Genomic DNA, 26409 nt, shown 5'->3' on the forward strand with positions numbered 1-26409 from the left:
AAAAAAAAAAGTTCTTTAAAAAACAAGTAGTACTAAAAGTTGTATACTGAAAAAAAAAAAAAAAAAAAAAATCAGATGCAAGGCATCCCAAATTGGGCACTCAAGATTTACAGATTTGATGGATCATTCCCTATCTGTAACATGGGGAAATTACCCACTTCATCTCCCAGAGGTGAAAATAAATGGTATGTTTATGATGCACTGTGATACAATAGCATGACAACAGTAAAACAGTGCATGTGAAAATTAATTGTACTAGCTTAAATGGTGCGTAGAATGTGTCTAGGCCACACATTAAGCAAGGAGAAAACAAAATATTAATTAAGTGCTCAGTAACTGAGCATGATCCATCCTATGCACTGAATACATAAAAGAACTTATAAGAAAATTAGTATGTGGTCATGTAAGTAAAGACATAACATAAGGACAAGAGGACTGACTTAAGGTGGCATAAGGAAACTGAATTCTGGCATAGCCGAACTGTTCATTTAGAACTAGACGTTGCAACTTCAATGCTTATTTAATAGCATTTTTGTGGGTACTATTTCTAATAACTTGCTAAATACTTTAAAATCCCTAAAGATGAAAGTGTTTTGTAAATGCACATGAATATTTTGACATTTTTTCAGATAACGTAGACACTATTCGTTTTCTCTTGCTCCTTCAAGCACAAAAGTTCAACAGACACTGAAAAAACAAATTTCTGATCTATTGAACCAGCTTAATTAGCCAGCAAACTTCCTATTCCTGAGCTTCACTAGGGGCATGCTACCTCAAAGTCATTTTCATACTTAGCTAGATGCAGCTAGTCTTGAAGGGTGTCCAATTTGGATTCAAGCCAGGACTTGTTATGAAAAGAGTGTTAGATGTCAATTGATTGACGATCTCAAAGTTAGGTGAATTTCATTCTTAAACCTGGACCCCACTGCTCCATCAGAGCCTAAGCCCACCAATTTATACGGCACAGCATAAAGTCCACCATCTCTGGTGTTTACATGAGTTGGATGGGATGAGGAATACACATTTTCACCCATCCCATGTACAGTGATTTCCTGTTAGAGAGGTTAAAAGTGCTTTACCAAGTGGGGGATCTTTATTTTACAGGTGGGAAAAATGAAGGCTCGAAAGGAGATTAAATAAGATCACCCAAAGCTACACAATAATTTAGTGAGGGACCAGGACTACAGCCCAGGTATGACACCCAGTCCTGATGCCCTGGATAAGAGCAGTGCTAACTTTAAAAGAAAAACAAGAATGTGATACTGTGCATCTCATTCTGAGATATGCTACTTGCAGAACACACAGAATGGATGAATTGGTAGTTTTACCTACCTGAGAATTCCTGATGATTATCTGGATAGCTTTGTGCCCGCGGCATCCGAGATTTGGGGTAGCTGTCTCTAAAATTGTAAAAACAGACAATATCTAAAATGTTATTGCAGTTAGAGTAATAAAGAAAGCAATTAAAATCTGTTTTGCAACTGTTGCATAAAAAAATGGATGTCAAAGAACCTAACTTTTAAATACTAAAACTTATAATTGATAACTATAATGGATAGATCTTGCTTGATTTCATAGAAATCAAATGCCATTTGCTTGCAATAGGAAAGGAAGCAATAAACTGGTACTGAGCAATGCCGTGTGCAAATATATGCAGTAATGCCTGTGCAGCCACATGCAAGATCCTATCTGCCATTTTCATATCTAAACAAAACATTAGTTACAGGATGATATCTTTATTGAGAATTCATGGATCCTGTTTAAAAAAATTTCCCAAAAGACAAGCAGAGCCTTTCTATGTTTTCTTTATACATTTCCTTTTTCCTTTCATAAAAATGAAGTGATTTCACAAAATTAAGAGCAATTTTTATAGAATCATTTGAGTGCTTTTCCTCATGTGCCTGTACTCTTTCTTATATAGAAGTGTATGCAAGTCCTAGCTATCAAGTAGGAATGAATGAGATTCCCAATTAGAAAGAACGACCAATTCCAGGACAGCACTTCCATAACAAACCACCTCAGAGTCTTCTTTTTCCTCGAAAGATTTTCTTAACTAGCCATTAAATGACAAAAGGGCAGGCAGCAAGCCCACCCCCCTACAAAGAGTCTTGGAATAAAGAAAGAGTAGTAAACTAGGGGAGGATGACAAGAGGATCTCTGGCTACGTTTGGGCAAATCAGAACATTTCTAAGCAAAATGTGTTTTCATGGAATATTAGTCAATCCAATCCAGTTTGCACTTCCCCAAGGGGAAAAAAAAAACTAAAAAAAGAGGGTCAGTAATAGAACAGGGTTCAAAATATCTAAATGAGGAAAATTTAGTGTACACATACCAAATAGCAAAGAGATTTTTTCAAGTCTTGAGGTAATCTCTGTACCCTAGATAGCTCATCTGTAAAACAAGGATCTTGCTCAACTCAAAAGATGATAATTTATTTAAATGTTTGTGAAAAAGAGCTTCTTGGAAAAAAAGGTACTATGGAAGGGAAGAATATTAATAATAGTAGTAGCAATTCACTTCCTTCCAAGGAAATGGAACACACACAAATACTATACAAATTTCCATTAGAAGTCTAAAATTTGTGCAACCACTTAACCATGATGCAAATCTCCAGGAAGAAAAGAAGGTGCTGGAAAACAAATGATCTTCCCTAACGCTGGTAAGAGCAATAATTTTTCACTAGTTGAATAAGCATGATTAAGAGTTAATAAAAGTATTATCTAGTGAGCTATCATTTGCTCTTTATACTGCCAAGCTTCTGGCATGCAATCAATCACAAAACCTTTCCAAGATCTAGTCTTCATGTGACATTTTGTAGATAATCAACCAATGATTTCACATCTTGTTTTAAAAAACATTGACCTAAGGGGATAGGTGCTTTAATTCTGAAGCAATACCCACTATTTAGTTTGTACAATCCAAATAAAACAAGTTTATACTTCATACCATAAACTTAATCTGGTGACTCTATTCAGTGTGGCAACAACAAGAAGCTAGATTTCAGAGTGACTCATATAGTTGCTGTTGTGCCAATATTTTGACCCACAAGACTACAGGCTGGTTCTGAGTCTATCTAGCACAGGGTTCCTGGACTTGGAAACTAGCAGAAACAACCGTGAAGGACAGAAGGCCCAGATGATCTTGTTACTGCCCTGCTAAGATGCATAGAGAGCTGCATATCATTAAAAAAAAATCAAATGGAAACTGATATCTTGCCTCAAAACATTTACACTTTCCTGGTCCAACTCCATTTCTAGAACAGGCAAGAAACTGCTATTACAGCTTTGCAAGTAAAAATAGACAGAAGTTCCTTGGGTGCTCTGGACATGTTAAATTAGTCTCTTACCAGAGAAGAACAGGAAGGTAAGACTTTTGAATACATATTTATAAATTCAGCAGCTTTTCATTCATCAACAATTGATAATGGCCTTGTATAGTCAAACTAAAAATCAATTACGTGTAAAAAACAGCACAAAAAAAGTAGGCAAGTTTAACTGCCTACCCTTTTGAGGACAGCATGAACATTTTACATGCACTGGAGGGAAAAACGTTTAACTAATTTATATGATGCTCGGCCACAGCCCTGACCACTATCCAAAATTTAAAATGCATTTTTAAAAATATCTAGAATGTAATTAGTTGTTGGATTCAATTTTCTAATTTCTAGCTACCCTACTGACAGACTCGCTCCCAGAAAAATCAACATGCTTCACTTCCCTGTAACACAAGAACCTACTGGATCATCCTCCTGTGCTCAGTCCTTCCATATGTAGACCTGCAACAACTTAAATGCTGGCCAGAAAAAACAGACTCTACAAAATGGCTGAAAGGGAAACCAGCCATTCACAGTGCCATTCTTATCAAATTAAGGAAGACGACCTTCACTGGGATTTGCCAGTTATAACTGGCATTTGTACAAGTCTGCCTGGTTCAACATGGGGAACAACCATCCACTCTGGATCAATGCATCTATTTTTCAAAAATGTGTACTAAAATTGACTGCTACACTTCAAATATTAGGCTCCACCACTTTGTGCACTTATTATTTAAATAACTGAGTTACGATTGCTTTTTTCTTCAAAATGATTTTTTCAGAAGTGACATTCAATTTTAAAAATAAACTTTAAAAACTCTATCCACCCACATGCATGCACCATATGGATAGACCTGAAATGTTCCATAACATGTTCCAACAATACAATCCTACAATACTGCATTTACTAAAATATAAGATGGGGCTTTTCCACCATAATCAACACAGAGGAAAAAAGCCCCATATCTTACATTTGCCTACAAGAAAATCAAATTAAATACAATGCCCATCTTTGAGCTGCTGCTAAAAGCAGCATGTGCTCAGTAATGGAAACCAATTCTGAAGCTGATTAAACACAGCCAGCACTAAGCAGCACTAAAATACAGGACCCGTAGTGGGCAAACATGCTGATGGGAACCTACCATAAGGATAGGATAGTGCCATCCATCTGAGTAAAATATATGGTAGTGCCCATTGAGTGCAATCACCCTGAGCGCTGACTCTTCAAGTCATGGGGGGAAGGGGCTGCAGGAGGAAGTTGGGGGAGGGGTAGAGAACAAAGGGAGTACCTGACCTGCTGCAGAAGCGGGAGGTTGACAAATTCAAGACAAGCCTCCAATAATTAGATTCTGAATCTGGAAAATTATATCAAATACATTTTCTATATATAGAATCTAACTGGGGGGGAGGGGGGGTCACCTTATAATCAGGGCTGTCTTATATTCAAGAAAATGTGATATATAATTCTAATATAATAAAAGCGCCTGTCTGCCTGTCCGTCTGTAACGCTTTTGCCCAACTGCGCATGTCCCAATTCACTGTGCGGGCCAGGTGGCCGGGGGCAGAGCCAACCAAGTTAAAATGGGTGCCCCTCCACCGGCGCCACCGCCTCCTGCAGCCTCCCGTGCAGCGGCTCCCTTCACCCCACCTCCACAGAAGCAAAAAAAGTAATGCCACGAGCAGTTTACAGGCAGCGAGGCCAGCTGAAGAAAGGCGGGAGCCCTCCTGTCGGCCCCACCTCCTCCTCCAGCCTCTGCGTGGCTGCTCCCTGTGCTCCTTTTCCACACATGGGCAATCAATAAATTGAGAAGATCAAGTTAACAGCAGCAGGGCCAGCTGAGGAAAAGCGGAAGACCCTCTGCTGGCGCTGTTGCAGGGCAGGGATGGGAGGATGGGAAGGGGGCTGCCTCAGCATGATGGAGAGTGGGGGAGGGGGAAGGTCTCTGGAGGGGAAGGTATGAGGCTGCCTCTTTGCATGAGTGTGTGCGCGCATCTGTGCTCATCTGCATGCATGTCAGGCCATTTGTATGCATCTGCTTGTGTGTGTGCATGTCTGTGCATGTGCATGCATGTGCTCAAGGCAGCCAAACTGTTTGAGTCTGTGTGTCCATTTGCAGAGCGAGTACAGTGCGTGCCCATCTGTGTGTGCGTGTGCACATGAATCTGTTCATGGCAGGAGGGAGAGTGCATTTGTGTCTGGGTCCATGTGCAGAGAGTGGGTAGAGTGTGTGCGTGTCTGTGCACATGCGTCTCCATGCATGAGTGTAAGTCTATGCATCTGTGTTCATGGAAGGGAGAGTGTGTTTGTATCTGTGTCCATGTGCAGAGTGAGTGAGTAGTGTGCACCCATCTGCATGTGTGCATATGCATGCGTTTGTGTTCATGGCAAGAGGGAGAGTGTGTTTGTGTCTGTACATCCATGTGCAGAGAGTAGAGTGAGTAGCAGCATAGAGCGAGTGAATACAGTGTGCGCCTGCCAGCATGTGTGCATGCATGCGTGCATGCGTCTGTGTGTCCATGTGCAGAAAGTGAGAGTAGAGTGTGTGCCTGTCTGTGTGCACACCTGCGTGTGTGTACCTGTATGTGTGTGTGTTTGGCCATAGCAGGATGTAGGGGGCAGGGACCAAAGAGAAGAGGCGGCATGTGCCCCCACACCCCCAGCCCGGCAGGGTCCCCCCCAGCTTCCCCTGCCGGCACCAGGAGAGGAGGGGGCCCTGCCCCGCCCCTTGTAGCCCAGCCCCTGGGGAGAGGGGGCCTCCAATTTTGTTTGCCCAGGCCCTCAGTACACAATTCACTTCTGGGCACGGGGCCAGACAAAGAGTGGCAGGGGGTTGGCACAGGGCCAGACATGGAGCAGCAGGGTGCGGGGGGGGGGCAACCTGTGCACAGCCAGATGTGGAGCAGCATCAGTGCCAGACAGTGGCACTGGTGGTGGCCGCGTGCAGGCTTCCTCCCAGTAACTGGCGGGAGGCAGCAGTGGCGTGGAGTGGTGAGTGACTGTGTTCTGTCCCTGCCTGCCCGTTCTCACCATCATTCTTGACGGTCAATTGGCTAGTCTCACCTGTAATTCTATATCTGCAATGACCTGTCACCTTCCTGTTAATGTTAGATCATTTTAATTGATATATCATCTTGGCAACAAATAGTGAAGTACAGTATTGGGTAAAATGCTAGGAAAACAGCAGTCTCTTTCACATTATGATAATATAAAAATGTAAGTTGGATGGAGTTGTTCATTGTTTGAGAATAGGCTCAATGTATGAACCAGCCAAACAGATTTAAAGTAAATCTTTGCAAATGATGAAGCAGTAAGTACAGAATTTGATATTTTATTTTTGAAAAATCTTCAAAAAAACAACTCTGCCAATCTGTTATTCTTCTTTTGTAAATTTACAAGCAATTTCATCTCAAAACATTGTTATACCGGTACATTTTTAATCAGAAAAAAAGCACACCTATAAGTTACTGAAAGTGAAGTAATTATATTGGGATCAGTTTCTTTAAGCAGTCTAGAAATATTGAAAAATAAATTCTTACCCATCTAAAGGGCTGTCAAGGGAGGGGCAGCTTCCTGAGCCAGAGTTCTCAGGACTACTTAAGGACAATGGATCCAGCATCTAGTGACAATTAGAATAAGTGACAATTTTTATATTATTTAAAAGCCTGGTGGTTCTTAACATCACATTTTACAGTTTAAAAAAATGTATCATCTTAATCACAGAAGCCAGCAGAAATCTGATGTGAATGAAGTCCTATTTGTTCAGAAGTATCCTGTCCCACTTCTCAACTCTTGTGACATCTGAGCTCCAAAAGAAATGTATAATACACAATATTAAGTGGAGCAGGAACAGCACCTACACTGAAGTCGCTCAACAGTATCATATCTCTGTATCAGGCTAAAGCTTTCCAAAAAGCCGGAGCAATAATGAGGCTGCTAAAGGATGGCTAGTGATGCTAATGTTTACATTTTCCCCCCAAAGCAGCTCCAGGCATTAAGGCAGGAATTCAGAATGTGGCCAGGAGACGGTCATAGATGCGCCTTCTGCAAGTTTGTCTTATTTGGTCAAACCTGACGGGTTGTCAGAGAGACAGCAGAACTTGAATGATGTTCATTGTGTTCAGTCTGCCTCTTAACCCTCTTAACAGTCCAACTGCCCAATACAGGTCACTAAGTAAAATTGGTCAGAAAAGGCGTAGGGGTGAGATGCAGGAGGAGGGGCTCATGGAGCTCACTGAAAACTGATGGACACAAAAATCCAAATGGAAAACTTCTGTGGTTTTGACAAGTAAAGGTAAGTTTCAGCTGACACTGGAAAGTTTTTACAATCAAATGGGAAACCCAATTTTCTATCAAGACTAATCCAGACTGTAAATTTGACTGCCCCTACTTTTGAAATGTATTAGAGCTCCTGCTTTAATCACCCAGAACTTAATCTCTAGGCCAAACAAAAAAATCACTATGACCTTTCTCCTGCTGCTCCTCAGGAACTCTGAACCAGTCCTGAGCTGGAAGTCAGAGTAAGGTCAAGTCTCATCTTTCATACTCACTGGGGTGTGTGTATATTTTGTATCACAACCTTTACTGTTTAAGGCCTAATAAGAAAGGCAAGTATCAGAACTCCCCTTCTCCCCATCTGACAGCTATCTACCCCCGTCTCAGGGCTAAATGAAAAAACGCTAACTCTGTAGTTAGGCTGACACAGCTGCTCTGTAGCTAACAGGATCTATGGCACAGTACTAAAGGCCTGGCTAATATGCTGTCCAAATTAAAAAAGCAATGGCCCCAAAAAGGGGATTTGCACTCTAGTACATGGCTGACAGAATGAACTTCTGTAAGACGGGAGTTACACAAGTGAGAGTCTAGTGGTCAGGTGCCTCCCCACATCTGGGTGACCAGTCCAGAGAGGAACACAGTCTCCTGCTTCTTGCTAGCTGGGTTAATCCTATAGCTTTAGAAGTAGATTTCTATGTAGCAGATCTGAATGGCTCCAGTTCACACATTCCTTAGTCTCTGATGAGAACAATCCTTACGCACATCTGTGTGAACTTAACTTAGCAGAGATCCACAAACTGACTTTAATGAAGGCCAATGATAATGTTTTTCTGAAAATACACACCTGGGCAAGGTCTGATCAGGTTACTGACTGGCAGGGCAGAGCATCAGACACATACCTGACTGCAAGTCAGGAGGTCTGGGTCCTACTGTCCATTCATTTACTAGCTTGCTGTACACATCACTACCTCCTTGCATTGATCTTCACTTCCACTCTGTCTCTCAGCTACACAGAAGGTAAGTTCTACGCGCCATGTATTGTCTTATTATATGTTCTCAAGGAACTCTTAAATGTGACTGAAGTTAATATTATAGTGGTGCATAATAACACGTGTAAAAAGTAATAAACGTGCTACTATAAGTTACTTCAGCTAGGCTCCTCTTTTGTGCAGAAAGGATACTGATATTGAGAACAGGATTTTTGTATATTCAAGACACCTTACTACCCCACCAATGTGGCAGACATCAGATGGAGAGAATGCCATGCACTTGTGCACCTTCCAGATAGAGGTGGTAACAGGTGCATAGGGTTCTTTAATCAACAGGAAACAAAACAAAACAAAAAAGAAGATATTTACTTGATCCATGCTTTCTGGAATGAACTCGCCTTCGCTGTTGATACTTGTGAATGATCCATTTCGGGCCACCTGGTGCAGTTCATCGGGAATGTATCCTGGGGGAGGCGAGCTTCTATCACGCGTATTAGAACCTTTATAGAAAAGAAGGAAGTTTGTTGATGAACACTTTACTGGAATTGATAATTAAATACAAAACCTAGTGGCCCAAGTTTTTTTCTTGTTTGGGGGTCGGGTTTTTTTTTTGTTTTGTTTTGTTTTGTTTTTTGTTTTGTTTTGTTTTTTTGTTTGTTTGGTTTTTTTTAATAAAAAGGCAGAAGCTTCGCTTCCACAACTAATGCGACTAGTCTCACAATCTTAAAACACTAGCCGTCGCTTTCATAGGGACTGATGCTGGTAAATTGCTGAATTACTAAAGATCAGGCAAGGGACTTGAAAAATCCCCTGAAGTGCCCAGTTGGTGTCAGCTCCTAAAATTCAGGCCAGAAGGTTCTGAATTCATTTAAAGATCTATTAAATGCCAAAATATAGCTGGCAAATTACTAAGCATGAACCAACTGTGTCTGAGCAGATCAACATGCAGAATCTGAGCTGATGACAAATGAAGTACTGCTAAACATTATGAGATAGGACTGCATTAGAAAGTCAGTCTACCTACTGAAGGCTTGGACATGTTTCTTAGGTACTTCAGTTATCTGGCTACAGCAGTTGAAACATTTGTTGTTTCCTACACAAGGGAACAACAGTTTACTAAATGAGGGTTGACAAATGACTGCAAAGACTGTTTTGCTTTATTTATTTAGCTTCTTTATGGCATTAAGAGGTAAAAATAAAAACAAGTTTTGGAATGTTTTAATTAAGAGTTGCCAGAAATACTTATCTAATCTTCCCTGCTTTTGCTAGATAACCTCAAGTGGGTATCTGGAAGCTTTCCCCTCTCAGTTGCTTAGCTTTCACTCTTGGCTGCTTCAGTGTTGTCGTATCACTAGTTTTCAACTCATCACGGATACACACAATAAGTCTATTTTTGGCATCACAAAAATTAAAGTTTTTTTTTTTGTAAGTCACTTAAAACATCATTAGAAGCACCATTAGACAAGCATGCAAGGTTCTTTGGGTAAATGTGATATCTTTTATTAGAGCAACTAAATAGTTGGGGAAAAAAGTTCTTCTCGAGCTTTCAGGCACAAACACCCTTCTTCAGGCACTGGGAGACTCCCTCTCCAATCTCTCAGTTCTAATCCTCAAAGGGAACTTACAAACCACCTTTAGTAGATGAGCCTATGAACTTCACTTCATAAATCTACTCAATATAAAAAATCATGAGCTTAATATAGATATTGGACACATTACAACCTGCCTGACACCCAATTCACCAGGTACCCTCCTGAAGCTTATTTTTTGCATTCCTTCACCACCCACCCTGTCACTCCCCTCCTATCTCTACCCTGTCTTCCAAACTTCCATTCATTTACACTTTCACAGACTTCTTGTCACACTTTTAGCTTCTCTTCTGCCTTGGAGAACAACAGCAGTCTCCCAATACCCAAAGAAGTATGTTTATGACCAAAGGCTTGCAAAAAACTTTTTCCAGCTACTCAGTTGGTCTAATAAAAGATATCACATTTACCCAAAAAACCTTGTCTGCCTATGCCCTTAGACCAACACATCTACAACCAACAACCGTATTAGACAAGCATAACATTTTAACCCTGTAATCTGGAAACTGTGAAAAATCTAGGTATTTGTTTCCGGATGGAACTATGCACACGTTCCATTGTATAGAAACAGGGATATAATTCATTCATAGACAGACAAGCAATATAACAAACAAATGAAACAAAAATTCCTTTAAAGTAAAAAATGGAGTGTGTACTACAGTTTTTAAAAGCCCCAGCTCCTGAAATTGACTGCAAGATTGTCATGTTTCATTTTTTTTAAATCCATGTCTGTTAGTCACTCACAGCAGAGAAAAGTTTGAAAACTTGAAGCCTAAAGTTCAAAATGAGAAGAATTTTTAAAAAAAAAAATTAGTCTCATTGTATTTTGCGGCCTGACAATGATTTTAAAACCTTAAAGATGACATTTAAAACAGATGCCACTTGCAGCAATCTAGTTTACAAACTGTTACTTAATACTTGGCTTATATCATTAAGAATTTGCATTTATTATGGTAAAGCTGGAGTGGTGATGTAGCTGTGATGGTCCAAGAAGTATGCAAGGATTGTTGCAGGCGATACCCTCTTTTTGGACCAGCTGCATGGTTGGGCTAGACTTGGACAGGCTTCAAGATGAAATGTTCTTCATCAGGTCTGACAGCCCTCAAGATCTGAGAGTCCTCCAACCAATAAAAGATACCACCCATAGAAATCCTCACCTCTGGCATATTTATTATTATGGTATTTAATTTTTAAAAAGAGTCCTGAATACTCAGTCCCAGAAAAATAATTTAAGCATCTTGCCTATAGGAACAAAGGTGGTCACCATGCTGAATATTTCCTATTTATACTATCACTGTCTCCTCAGCAAATTTATACACATACAATACACAAGCACAACATGTAATTTAGAATTAGGCCAACTGAAACAAATTACTATTATTTGTTCAATAATTTTTTTAGAGAAAGGGAATACAAAGAATTCTCAATATTAAACTTCACAAGTTAACCTGGTAGTAAAACCACAGTTTTAGATGGAGATACTTTGGAAACAATGTCAAACAGTTTAAGAATGGAAAGCTCCATTTAATTACAGCCATGAAAACAAGCTGCCATTTAAATAAGGATATTTTGTTCAGAAGCTCAATCCTCAACCCAATAAAGTCAAAGGAAGCATTAGCATTGACTTTTATGGACACAAAAATTAGGATGTAAAATGAACAATAAAATTATTTAAGTAAAATTGTGGGGGAAAAAATAAAATCTTTTTGTCAACTTTAATAATCTAAAGCTGGTCTTATTTGTTTTCTTTCAATTGTGATGGAGTAGTTACTTTGCCAGAGCTTTCTGCACTGACTATTTATATACATTAAACAAACTTTTTTTTAATCCCCCGCTTTGCTTTCTAAAACTAGCATTTTAGTGAAATATTACAGAAGTGTGCCAACTATTTTGCATGTATAAACCTTCTACTATAGAACATCAATACATATCTTATGCTGAGAGATTAAAAGGAAAGCTCTTACACTTCAAGTTACTACAATACAGCAGTTTACCTATTACAGGAAGCTTGCTTTTTCTTTCTGTTACTCCAAACACTGTGTTATTCAAATCTTCCAGTGACGAAAGGGGTTCCATGTTACTCACACTGGGAGACTAAAAATGAGAACATACTAAAATAACTGCACATTTCTGAAAGCTAGACATCTTTGTGTTAAGAAAAAAAACAAACTTGTAAATGCTATAACTTTTTAAGAAGGAAAAGAGCTACTTCCTTGAAGTTCATGTTTCATACAGCTTCATCAACAGTTTATTCACACATTTGCGCAGGTAAACTTTAAACTAAACTACTCTGGGACAAAAGTTTACATGTATAATTGATAACTTAGGACTTCTTTCAAACTTGAGCATTTCAGTTCCTATCAAGAAAAGTTTTCTGTTCATGAGAGATGGTGCTTGGATTTCAGCTTGAAATGTAATTATTAAAAAAACGTAATTTATAATAAGGTATAATTCTGTAACATTGCTGAAAATGTCACATGATTTAGAAACAACCTCCTTCCACTGCTGTGTAAAAGACCCATGCATACATGGCAGACCAAGTAACTATTAAGTGGCACAGTGAAACTGGCTGAACTAACTGCTGTTAAACATATTCAATTTAGCTGGCTGGAAGAAAATATTCTCTCTCTAAACCTTGCAGCTAGAGTAATTGTAAATGTTACTTGTAACAATAAAATAAAAATTTTAGATAGACATGCTATTTTTAAGTAACTATTGTTCCTTTAAACTTTATAAAGGAAACCCTTTAAAATACCGAGTAGGTACCTGTGTATTTCCATGCACTACAAGCAATATTTTGAGGCTCTTCATGTGAACACTACGATCTAACAGTTCAACAGCTTTGTCCAAATCATCCTGTGTGGTTAACGGAATCACCAGCTATAGGAAAGGAAGACAAATTAGTTTTAACAAGAAACATATGGGAAGAAGAGCTGGTATAACAACTTGATAACATAAGATTCCCCCCACCTGCCTGGACGTTTTTATGCATTAAACAAAAAATTCTATGAAAATGCATGTTAAGGTGACAATGAACAGACCTAGAAGATACCACATTTAAACATGAAGCACAACCCTAACTTTGCCTTTTAGCACATATGACATTACAAAAGAAGCATTTGTTATTAGGTAACTACCACTTCCGGTATACTGTGCAATGTATTGTCCACAGCTTTATCAGGGGTATCAAACTCATCTGGCCCAGCTGGCTGGATGAGCAGCATGGGCCTATCTGCAAGCTGATCAGGCACGCAGACCAACCCTGCATGCTGAGTTCAGTGCACATGGCTATCCCATGTACACATCACATATGCTGCCGGCCCCATGTACCATGTGTAGTTTACAGGACTGGTCTGACAAATGCCACACATAGGTCCCAGTTCAAGACCCATAGGCAGAACAGCAGGCTGGATGATGGGGCTCCACAGACCAGATCCAGCCCACAAGCAATATCTTGAACACCCCTGCTTTAGAAGAGGCTACACGACTATGTAGCATCTTCACTCTTCTACACAGCAGCTTCATTTAATACCTATACATTTACTCAGACCTGTTGAATAAAGTCTCTTTTCTGGAGCTTTATACACTGATTTTTTATATATTTTTGTTTCTAACTTATTAAGAAATCCCGTTGTTCAAAAAATGTCAGACATGAACCTTCCCAAAAGGCCTAAACATGCATCTCACTAGAAATCCATGGACTGGTTTAATTATTTCTTTAAGCAAGTCACAAATTGCCAATTAAAATCCAGTTGAAGCGTAATTAACACTTGTTCAAATATAAACCAGATTTTAATAAACTTAGAAATGAAACCTCTCTTGTTTCTATAAAGAAGCGGCATTAGGCTAGATGAATAAATGCTCTCCACCTATGTCCTAACGCACAGAGGAGAAGGGACAAAGAAAGAGGATGAGGCAATGATGAAAGCAAGATTTTTCCATTATAGCCTGTTTTCTAATGTGTATTTGTTAGGAATAACCTGCTACATTTAAACTAACACACTTCTGGCAAGATCATCCCTTTATATTTTATCCAGAGCATGACAAGAAGAGTAAAAAAACTCCTGATCAACTGCCCAACAATCTGTTAGGGATATTTGAGCTTACTAAGCATAACGTATACGCCCCTGCCCTTCAAAAACCCTCTGTGGGAATGTATTCAGTATTTAGGAATCAGTCAGTTCAAAAGAGGGTGGTTGGTGAGGTAGGTGGTAGCAGATGGACAAATACCTCATGCTATCCCTGGCAGATGCAACCAGGTAATTGTGCGCACAGAGTTATACGGGCATGTATACTCCCTACTATTTTAATAAAATAAGGACAAAAAACAGTGAAAGTTCCTGAAAATTAATACTGACCCTATATATATGCTTTTCTATCAAGTCTCCCTCTACACCTCTGGCTTGCTTGGAAGAAGTAATTTGGGTCGGTCACAGGATCATAGGAAAGTAAGGCTGGAAGGGACCTCGTGAGGTCACAGGTAGTTCAGCTCCCTGCTCAAGGTAGGATCATCCTTGACTAAAGCATCCCTGCCTAGTGTCTGTCCAACCTGCTCTTGAACATTTCCGGGAATGGGGAGTCCATAACTTCTCTAGGTAGTTAGAAAGTCCCTCCTAATCTCCAACCTAAATTTCTTCCGCTGCAGCTTGAAGCCATTGCTCCTAGTCCTGTCCCCTATGACCACAAGAAAAAATCATCTCCATCCTCTCCATAATCATCCTTCAAGCATTTGGAGACTTATCAAATCATTTGTCTCAGGCCTCTACTCATTGCTCTTGGCTGCACTCTCTCCAATCTGTCCACATCCTTGAAACATGGGGCCCAAACTGGACACAGGACCCCAGGTGAGGCCTCACCAGTGCTGGATAAAGCAGAAGGCTCACTTACCTTGATATGCAGGTGACACTCCTGTTAATACAACCCAGCATACTGTTAACCTTTTTTGCTACAAGAGCATGCTTGCTGGCTCATATTCAGCTTATGGGTGGTGTAAGTGGGTCACTCAACCAGCTAGGAAGCCAGTTATTTCTGGGTTCAGGGTTTACAGGCAGTTTTACATGGGGCAACCCTATCCCCACAGTACACAAAAGCAATAAAATAAGCAAGCATGCAAATGACAAACAAAACCAAAACCTGCCATCTTCCTTCAACCTCCAGGGATGTGCGCTCTGCTTTACCCGACTTTAGACAATTCCCATTCACTTAAAGAAAGAACAGACTGGAAGCCCTGCAGTCCACAACAGAAATAACCAACTAAAACCTCACTCTCCTGCAGCTTTCTTACAGATGTACATCCTATAGCCCTCAGTCAATCCTAATGAAAATCAGTTTGATTTCAGTCTTGAAATGTATTGAAATATAATAAACCCAGGATTTAGGAATTCAAAAAATTACCTCATTATTGCTATAATGCAAATCCATAGGCTGTCCAAAAGCAACTTTAGCTTTAGCTGCAAGATCTTCTAGCTTGACAGGTCTCGGAAACTGCAGGATTCTGAAAAACAATTTAAGTGTTGGAACATTTTTTCCACTAGTATTAAAAGGATAAATTATTATTAATAAAATTGCTTGTGCATCTGATCCTAAATCTAAAGTTAGTCACATGGATTAAACACATTAAAAAAAACCAGATTTCATATTTTTGCCTTCTATTTTCGGTACATTAATGTATAGTTTAAACAAAACACATTTATTTCAGTGAAAAATTAAAAGGAAGCTCACAGTTAGTATACATAAGATTAGTGTATTATCAGTGTTTTACTTGCTTTGATGTTGCTTCCATTTTGTAGGCAAACAGGACATTAAACTATTTTGTGTCCTGCTGTAAGCACACCAGTATTCCAGATGCTTGTACATGCATGTCAGTATTGCCTTGTTTAAGGGATGCAGCAAAACAGTGGAGGCAGTTACCACTGAAGACAGCCAAGAGGTAGGCTAGTAATGGCCTGATAAGCAAAAGAGCAAAATACTGCAGCTTTCATTTTAAGGAGCAAATAGATTTTCCTTATTTAAGAAGGCAACTTCATAAAATCATCCTTAAAATAAATGAGAAGAGAGGGGAAAGGGGTGGGGAGGGGAAAGAGAGATGATACTGTATTTAACCAAATACATGCATAATTATACAAGGGCCTGCCCTTTGCTCCCCCTGCCCCACCCCCACTGCCTCCTCACCACCAATGCTTGTGTGGCCTAGCGCCTGCTCCCCACACCTATACCCCCTGGTACCTGCCTCCCTCCCACCTCCTACAGCAGGGGCGGACAATTATTTCAGGCAGAGGGCCGCTTACTGAGTTTTGGCAAGCCATTGAGGGCCACATTACAGCCCGCCAGGAGCAGATAAATATTATTTTTGTAAATTTGTGGGGACCCCGCAGGCTGGATAGAATGGCCTGGTAGGCCGCATCTGGCCCATGGGCCGCATTTTGCCCACCCCTATCCTACAGCCTCCCTCCTGCCACTGCTTTCCCTCTGGCTCCGGCCCCAATCTAGCCCAGGGAACAGAGCATGTGGCTGCTTCAGCCCCAGCCCAGTCAAACAGCAGTTGCTGGAGCAGCTGCAGCTCCGACTGAGCCCGAGCCACAGCCTGGGTTGAAGCTGCTGCCATTGCCACCAGGCTGGGCTCAGGCAGAAGCAAACACTTGCTTTGGGCCCTGGGCTGGAGTGGGGCCAGAGCCCTGCCAGAGCAGACAGTAAGTGGTGGAAGGGGAGAAGGCAATGAGGCAGAGGCTGGGGAGGCAGGACAGCAGGAGTGGGCAGGCAGGAAACAGGCAGCAGCTGTGGTTCCAACACCAACACTGAGTCAGGGCCCAAGCTGGATCTGCAGCAGCTACCTCTCTACCCCAGCCCCACCACCCTGTACTTGAATGCAAGGTGAGGGGCTTTATACCTCCCCCCACCCCACACACACACCTCCCATGTTAAATGGAGGGAAAATACCCTCTCATCTTGGATTTAAGAAATATGGTATATTAAATTGTTACATGCATCAGCATTGACAGCATTCCTTCAAGAACCGCGTCCCCTTAACAATTCTTGCAACTGTAAGCACCAACCAAAAGATTTTCTACCACCTGAATTCTACCTAAACCAGAAGATACAAAATAGGCCTAAACTTGCTGAACTTCTGTAACAGAAAATTATCTCATGAATAGGAGCAATTAAACTATATGGGCAGAAAGGTAACAGAACAAACTTCTTCATCTGTGTTCTAAGTTACTGATGCAGACTCGAACCACACAGAGGAGAAATGTTGGTTATATATTATGGGTGTTACATTAGAAAATTATCAATGGCTAATGGTCCCTTTTATCTGTGTGTTCACTAACCAACAAAGCAATAAGAATATAATTTTACTCAGTCAGAGAAGGACAGACACTAGGTCATTTCTGAGTTACAAAAAGGAACATTTCTCTCCTTTCTCATGGTAATTAACTGTTCATTCAGCAAGTTTGGAACCTTTGACCTTGCCTGCTGGAAGACCTTGTTCATCACTTTTGAATGCCACTTTCAATAATTGGAATTCAAGAAGAACTACTGCTACTCCTTTCTACCCGTCTCCTTCACAAAAGGGTAAAAGCACTAATACGTTGCAAAATACTTTTGTTGCATTGCTTCATCACTGTATTGTTGGAGCTACGTGTTCCAGGAACAGAGCTCACCCTATACACTGGGCTTGGTCTGCCCAGTGTCCCCAAGGCATTCAGTTCCAAATCACTTTTGGCAGGTCTGAAACAGAACCAGAACTTGTCTGCATGATGGGATAAATGAGAAATGCTATGCCACAATAGCTACCTACATACACGCATACTTACTCTGCCCAAGAGCTACTGTGAGTGGTCTGTCATAATTTTGGAAGTGGGTTAAGCTGAACTGCTACAGTTTACTCTTCCATAAGGCTGCAACAGACATTGCCTTTGTGCCACCATAAAAATGTAAATGGTGGCACAAAACCCGTGTAATCAGACACTCTAGCTCTTACCTACGTCACAAATGCCGAAATCTGGGAGCATGACAATTCCTAATAATAGTTGGTGCTGCCTTTTCATGGCTGATTTCTATTCAGCTTATGGCTCCAACTGACTCTGGCAGGTGCTTCTGGGGCTTCAGGGACCTGATTCCAGCAGAGGGATACCCAAGATATGGCACCCATGGTTACTGTTCCACAGGATCAAACCCCTGCAGGACAATGGCTCTGGCAATGTCTGCTGAGCTCAGTGAAGGAGATCAGCTGTGCCAGGACACATCCCACCCATAGCTGATCCAGTTCCAAACATGACAGCTGTTTATACCCTAAGAATGAGAGAAAGGGCATGCACAGTGTTGGACAAAGTGTGTATCTTGTTAACAGCCATCAAGAATATTCCTATTTTTCTAGGTATTAAGAAGTGACCGCACATTACAGTGAGATTAGCATGAAAGAACCTGAACTGACAGATTTTATACGTAGGCCAATAAGGACAGGTTCCCAGTATAAACTTGTGACAGAAATGTATTAAAATCTTTTCCTGTCTTACCTTTTTTCACCTCGATGTTCAAACTTGACTCTAACGTCATTCTGTAATGAAAGAAACAAGTTATACACACAAAGCAAAATGCCAAAAAAAAGCAATATCAATTATTGGTTTGTGACAAATCCTTTTCTACTCAGAAAACTGAGCAAGATCTATTAAACATTCATACACAATTTGCATAATCTTAAAGAGATGAGTATTTATACATACTTTTTTGGCCTACTGAACATTTGGCAAAAAAGTGGAAAACTATTTCTTTAGCTAAGGTATCAGGTAAGTCCAAACTCAACAAAGCACAAATGCTTGTATGAGAAAAAAAAGTAAGTGCATTTTTTGATTATATGGTAACCTTTCTTTCCCCTCCAAAAGACTCATAAGAAAAATAATAATAATAATAATCATCATCATCACCACCACACTTGACCCATATGCAGGGGTATCTTATAATTGCCTACAGTCTTGATGTTTTACTCTCAGTATTTTTGCACATGCAATAAAATACTAGATGAGAAATTTTCAGTGTAGTTTTTATTTGAGTGTACTTAACCCTTTCAATCTTTTCCTTGGTCATTTGATTCCCCTGTGATATTCTGTAAGAACAACAGGAGTTCACGGACTTTATCTGTTATTCATATCTTATAGTTTTGGAGAAAATCATTATTTGCTAAAATTGAACCTTAAAGTATAGGGCTGACTTATAATCAGAATACTGCATTGCAGACGGCAATGTTTTATTAAATAATGCATCGGTGTTTTTAAATTAAATATGAAATTTACTTACTATTTTGTCTAAGGATTAGGGTCTCACTCAGGTGGCTTGCGAGATTAAAATACTCAGTTTAAATGACTGTTTAAGTAATTATTCTTCCCTTCCTCTGTGCCCTGCATATTTGGTCTCACAACTGAAGTGTCTCATTTAACAGGGGGAAGGGTTGGTTTGGCAACCATCATTCCCTTCCAGATCATGGTGTATGCAGGAGAAGTCACCCAGACCTTCAACACATTAGCCCACGCAGGAGTATGGAAGAGTGGAGGCGGTCCAGGCCTTCTATCCTCCCTTTAGGCCATTGAGACAGAATCCAAAGGCCAGACTGAGTCCAGACATTTGGTGCCTCCGTAGCTGTAGAAGTAGCTGGGAATTGAACCCATGTCTCCTGTGTGGCAGACAAGCTTTCTATCCCTGAACCACAGGGGACTCCAGAAGGCGAAAGACTACAAGTAATAGTACTTCTATAGCTAAGGCTGCATAAGTATTGCCATTATTTCAGTAGTTAGATATCCACAGTTAGATACCTCTGGAGCCAAACAGTGCTGCAACTCTTCGAACCTCATTAGGGGCAACAAAACTTCTGTTTTTCCTCCATCTACATGGGGGAAATTTCTTTGTTAGCCTCCTTCAGTGCCTGCCTAGCTCACAAAGCAAATAATTGGTGGAGACTGGGCATTTCACAAAGTATGAGGGAAAAACTCTCTCAGACTTCCTGCGGTGTTCAAAAGAGGCTAATTTTCCCCAACTACATACTATTCATGAAAAAAACTCCTGGTACCATCTAGCAAATAATTCCACATTGGCTTTCACTTGTACTATTTCCAGTTTTTCACAAGCCAGCAGCATTCACTTAAATGGAGACTGTGCCCTAAGGCACATATATAAAGGGGCAAAATTATGGCTAAATGGACAGCCTTAAACACTGGTATTACCTTGGCTCAGCCTTCCACTTTAACACTTAATAGTATTCTTTTAGCAGATCTGTTTCCCCAAATTGCCTCAATCCTTTTTTTATTTTTTTTTAAAGGACAGTGACAGACAAAAATAATAATTCTGCACCCTGAAACTCTAGCAATTCTTCAGCAAGATGATGACTGGATACTTTTAAACTGAATGAGGACTTCTTCAGACCTCTAGGAAGACTAGTACATTGAATAAAACAAGGTGCTATTATGTACATTAGCAGTGCCAATGAAACATTGGAAACTGTTAAAATAAGTTACTATATAAAGTACTTTTTATAAAGAATACTTTCTGCATCAGAAGTTATCATTTTACTAAACCAGAAAGAATTTATGATCATGAAGAACACATCCAACACTCTATTCAAACAACAAAGTTTTGCTGTTCCCTCCTGTAGAGCCATGAAAAAAGTCACAGCTTTAAATAATAAAAAATATGTACTTTATTCATTGCCTTGGAACTCAAGAATTCTTAACTATCTTTGCTTAAAACTTCTCAAATGTATTTTATCCTTAAAATGGGACCAGACAAGGAAAATTTCTGTCCAGAAGGTAAAAAACAGTTATGGAAGTTAGGGTTTTTTTGTTTTTGTACAATCACTTATAAGAATGGAAGCATGTATGAATAAAAAGTTTCCCATTGTGTTTTCCTATTATTTATTGTATATTTATTATATACAAAAAGAGGAGGATTGCACATGCACACATTTATTTTGCTGCCTAAAAACGTGTACAACGTTAACACTCAAGTCACCACAACAGACTACCACCATTTTGTCAATGAACATATCGAACACATACATGACAAAATATCAACCCTATGAAAACTTACAGCTTTTAAGCCACTAGTAAGGACTGAACTAAATAAAGGTTTTAACTAAGCTAAATATATAATATCCATTACAGGTAGCTTGCTGTACAAGTGAGAAAAACTTCTACTTTGTGAAATTCATAGATGGCCTGAAAATTTTAGATTTTTTAAGCTTTGTACAGTTGGACTTAAAAATCCTTTCCCCCTAGATTGATATTGTAAATGGGGATTGACAAAGTTAGGCAATGTCAAGACACTCAAGAATTCTAAAGACCTACTGTGTCTGAAATTAAGAAGTGGCTATAGCCTTTCACACCTCCTCCATACATCACAAAACACAATAAAGAAAATAAGAACTCTTTCCCTGAATTGCTGATACTTTTGGTATGACAGGTTCAGTTCACAGAGTCCACTTTATATCTAAATTCATAGATGGTAAGGGGCTGGAAAGGACCTTGCAGATAATTGGGTCCACCCCCCCACTCTAGGCAGGAAGACAACTGGGGTTAGGGACCCCAGCGAGGTGACTGTCCAGTCTTCTCTTGAAAACCTCCAGGGTAGGTGACTGCACCACCTCTGGAAGAAGTTTATTCCAGCCTGGACACCCTGACTGTGAAGGAGTTTTTTCTGGTATTAAGCCTGAAGCAGCCTTCCAGGAGTTTGTACCCATTACTCCTAGTCTTCCCCGGGGATGCCCTAGTAAACAGTTGCTCACCGAGGTCCTGATGCACTCCTCTGATATAGCTGTAAGCCACTATCAAGTCCCCTCTCAACCTTCTCTTCTGTAGGCTAAAGAGGCCCAGGTCCCTCAGCCTCTCCACATATGGCTTGCCTTGCAAGTCCTTGATCTTATGGGTAGGTCCTTCTCCGGACCCTCTCAAGTTTTTCCACATCCTTATTGAAGTGCGATGCCCAGAACTGGACACAGTACTCCAGCTGTGGTCTCACCAGTGCTGAGTACAGCGGGAGTACCTTTCTTTGTTTTACATGAGATGCACTGGTCGATGCATGCCAGCATGTTGTTTGCCATGCTGACCATCACCTCGCACTGATGGCTCACATTCATGCGATGGTCGATCATAACCCCTAGGTCCATTGCGGCTGTGGTGCAAGTCAAGCAGTTTCCACCAAGCCTATATGTATGCTGAAGTTGTTTGACCCCCGATGGAGCACCTTATACTTGGAAGTGTTAAACTTCATCTGGTCCCAGTCTGCCCAACTGTGGAGCCTGTCCAGGTCCACCTGTACCTGCAACCTATCATCTGGTGTGACCACACTGCCCCATAACTTGGTGTCGTCCACAAACCTGGCCAGCGAGCTTTTCACTCCCCACATCCAAATCATTGATAAAGATGTTGAAAATTCCCTCCAAGGAAAGAATGGGTAGCAAACCTCAATTTTAAACAAAATCCAAAATAAAAACAACAAAAAACAAATAAATATAAAACACTGTGATGGATAATGTCAAATCAAAGCGTAAGCTTGAGGTTTACTGCTTCTCCCAGCTCATGATCTTTAAAATGCAATGTGGGAATGGGAAGGGGATGCTTTCCCATTATGCAGTAAGCACCTTCAAAATCTGTCTTGAAAAGCCACACTTGGGTTTGCCATTTGTTTCCTAAATATGGATAATAAAAAACAATTGTATTCACAGAGAGCTGGAATCATTCATTTAACACTGGCACTGGTGTTGCAACAGGAGAATTATAGAAGCTGTAACACTCTATACTCTGGCCACTGTGCTAACAAGAATACTGAAGATTACCTGTTTCTTAGGTGAAGATGATTTGGGTTTTCCTGTTTCTTGTAGGGGCAGCACAGGATGACTGGCCTTATGAAGTACAGCCAGGTCTTGCATGATTGAATTCAAAGCTTGCTGCTCATCTGTTTAAAAAAACCCAACCAAAAAAAGACAGAGAAAATGTGTAAATGACCACTGTAGTTTACATTGACTAGAATAGTAATCCATTCTAAAATACACATAACTATCACAACCACCCTAATAACAATTCAAGAATCGTGTTACCCTGTGGCTAGCATATTGCAGTTACAAAATTCTTCATTTTATTCATTCCCAGGCAATATCATCATAAACAGGAAAATAAGTATCTTTTTGGCAATTTACCTTTCAGTCAAAAACAGTTAAACAAACAAAAAGGGTTTTGAACAAACTGCTGTAAGCTTGTAGCAAGGTGTTCTCCTTGATACAACTGCAGATGTGAAGTAACTTAAAAAAAATTCAGTGAGAGAAGTGAGAGAGAAAAGAAAACAAAACCCCCAACTTGCAACTACAGAAAAATATCAACATTAACAATCTACTCTGGGTATTATTTTTCCCCTGCTAAAAAACACTTGAACTCAGGCACAAAGTAAAACCACCAAACGCACTAAACTCTTGGGAGACTTTTGCTGCCTAAATACCTGCCATTGACGGCTCACCGTGCAGGGGTGTTTTGCTTTGTTTTGTTTTTTTTACTTTTCCTGCTGCACAGATGAAGTCTTCTAAGGCAAAGGAGTGGCCAGAGAGATTCATAGGCAAAGGTGGTCAGTCTGAGAACGATCGGGTGCAGAGATACTTAGCAATGAGGCTGGCTGACAGTGGAATCGCACAAAGCTGAAGGTGATCAAACATGAAAACGTTACCCTTACAGCCCTGGTAAGTAGGGAATAATTAGCATTTTGGATTTTTTTTTTCTTGGAGGTGGGGAATTGGAAGGCTGACACTTTATCCCAACTCCACATCACATCATTGTTGCTCCTGTTCAGTTTGTCCTCGTCTCCACAGATGTATCAACAGAATGAACAACACATTTTTGCCTCCCCCCAAAAATTATTTAATAGTGGCACAAGAAAGAGCTCTTTATTTGATTTTCCTTGAGCCTGGCCTAATTACCTATCTCCATGACAAGTTCAGCTGCACAGTTCCTAAGTGACAAAAGGCCTTCAGCAAAAACCAGGGAACTGCACAAATGGATACTAATTGTTTTATGACTTTATGGTCCATCTGACTAAGAATTTAGCCATTTGAACAGCCAGTCAAGTCACAGATATTGATAAGGAGACAGAGAAAAATCATCTGTATATTAAAACTTTGATATTCTTGGATATCCACATTATAAACGTGAACAACACTTTTGAGAGCTATCCAAAGTCATGCAACAATATGAACCTCAATAAGTGAAATACTGGAGTCTCTACAGTCAATAGTATTTATTAAAAGTGATTGAGCCCTGTGGAATAACTTTGTTAGGTATTCCAAAGTTAAGTATTAATAGATTTATTCATGCTATGCATAAATGGATGCCAAGTTCAAATATATAATTTTATGATCCATGACAAAGGATCCCTTATGAAATGCCACTTTGTTGTAATGTTAACTTTGCAGAAATGGGAAGCAAGGTTTCATGACAAATACAAATAAATGTTGGCTCACTTGTAGGATTTGCAATTGATACTATTAATTTACATTACCAAAAGAAAAAGAAGAGCTGCAAGTGACAGTGATAATCTAGATAACTGGTACCAAGCTTTGCAGCTCAGTATTTCATTGTCATAATCCTCTTGGGAAGGTTATACTTTGTGCTGGATATTACAAAGAGGCTGTAAAGAATAAAACTTAGTGAATTTACCCATACCTAAAATGACCCTAAACTTAAGACAACCCCCAATAATTAAATTAGATTAAATTAATTATTATTTTCTAGATTCTATACATAGAAAACTAAAACAAGCTTATAAAATTTCCATGTACTCAACTGAATTATTGAAAGATTGGCTTAAATTTGCCCCATCCCCAACCTGCTGCAACAGGGAAAGCAGTGGCAGGGGGGCAGTAAGGCAGCTTGACCCTTGCCCCCTTGCTAAGCAGACAGAGGTCCATACCTTGTTACACGACAAATGCCTGAATCTTGTAGCTGCAACAGGTGGTATCAATTTGTACCACTTCATTGTGGTAGATGTCCATTACGTTTATGGCAGGAGAATGCTGGTTATCCTGGAGCTGCCTTTGCTCCTTTAGTCACCTTGGTCAGGCACAGCTGGCACTTCAGGGGCCCAGTGCTGTGCACTCTGGAAATGGGAACTTCCAGGGCATGCAGGATTGTGTCCCTGAAGCTCTGAAACCACCTGCCTGGGTTCACTGGTTTGGGAGTCTCTGGGTGCCTGCTTCCAAGCAATACAAGTAAATGGCCTCCTCAGTAAATGCAAGTCTCAAAGACCGGGGTAGAAACAGGAGAAAACAATTTCTTCAGAACACATTTACACTAGACCAATTCTAAATGGAAAATTTTCTTTAGACCATTTTCTCAGCATCCTAGCCTTAATACCACATACTTAATGCTGCTGACTTAGTTCCCAGCCCAGTCAGTCTCTGTATCAAAAGGGGCCTCCCTGCATTGATCTGCAGTTTGGATGAATACAATGGCTTTAAAGAAGGACAGGTAAAGCTACAGTGGTATATGGTCAGTGACTCCCAAGGGGAGGACAGGATTTGCTCAGATTATGGAATGAATCCATGAAGGAAGAGGCCTATTCTCTTCTCAAGCGTCCCTGGGGAGATATCCTATATGCAGCTAAACTTCAAGACTGCATAGAAAGAATGGAATTTCCCTTGGTTAGACCAATATAAATTATATTAGTTCTCTAGGACTACAAATTACTTCAATTAAGGAGGATATGCATTCATTATTCAGACAGATGTTCTGTAATTAAAAAAAAATTAAATCCCCAATTACAGGTAGTATACTAGATATATTACCAAGCTTTTGATCAATTACTAAAGAATATAATAGGTTTGCTTATTATTTCATAAACACATCAGACAAGGATTAAAATGTAAAATGTGTCAGATTATAGTGTAACTGAAGCAAATTAAAAAACCCACAGAGGAACGTGTTGACTGGTAACTAATAAGCAGTTTTCATTTTTAGCTGAAGATGCCTACTATGTACAATACTGAAGCATAGTAAATATGCAGGAAAAACTAAACAATTGATAATGGATTATTTTGTGTGCGACATTCTGAGGAATCTATGCACATCTTATGACATCTGGTTGGCACCATGAAACAGCTGAATCATGTCAGTGCATGCAGTGTCAACTATCTGTAGTATATCCCACCTAGATGAAGTACAATGGTGGATCATTAACATTTGTCTGTAAAATGGAAACACTGAGACAAGTTGGCTGAAGCCGAGA

General features: G+C 40.0%; 1 protein-coding gene across 3 annotated transcripts in view; it reads right to left on the bottom strand.

Annotated features, from left to right (window-relative positions):
* The window catches only part of LOC109301455 (mitogen-activated protein kinase kinase kinase 2), a 95822-nt gene that overhangs the window by 29273 nt on the left and 40140 nt on the right, over positions 1–26409 (bottom strand). For 2 of the 3 annotated variants that reach the window (XM_019522639.1, XM_019522640.1), the window contains exons 2-10: positions 23653–23827; positions 22979–23097; positions 18675–18715; positions 15556–15655; positions 12928–13041; positions 12156–12255; positions 8945–9075; positions 6851–6930; positions 1333–1400 (exon numbers count right to left, since the gene is read on the bottom strand). In XM_019522639.1, the coding sequence (XP_019378184.1) occupies positions 1333–1400; positions 6851–6930; positions 8945–9075; positions 12156–12255; positions 12928–13041; positions 15556–15655; positions 18675–18715; positions 22979–23097; positions 23653–23746 (847 nt within the window). In that variant the 5' untranslated portion in view covers positions 23747–23827. The remainder of the gene's footprint in view (positions 1–1332; positions 1401–6850; positions 6931–8944; positions 9076–12155; positions 12256–12927; positions 13042–15555; positions 15656–18674; positions 18716–22978; positions 23098–23652; positions 23828–26409) is intronic. The other variant, XM_019522641.1, reaches the window with a different exon arrangement.

Source organism: Gavialis gangeticus, unplaced genomic scaffold (genome assembly GCF_001723915.1).
Source record: "Gavialis gangeticus isolate Ggan-Ray unplaced genomic scaffold, GavGan_comp1, whole genome shotgun sequence".
NCBI lineage: Eukaryota > Metazoa > Chordata > Crocodylia > Gavialidae > Gavialis > Gavialis gangeticus.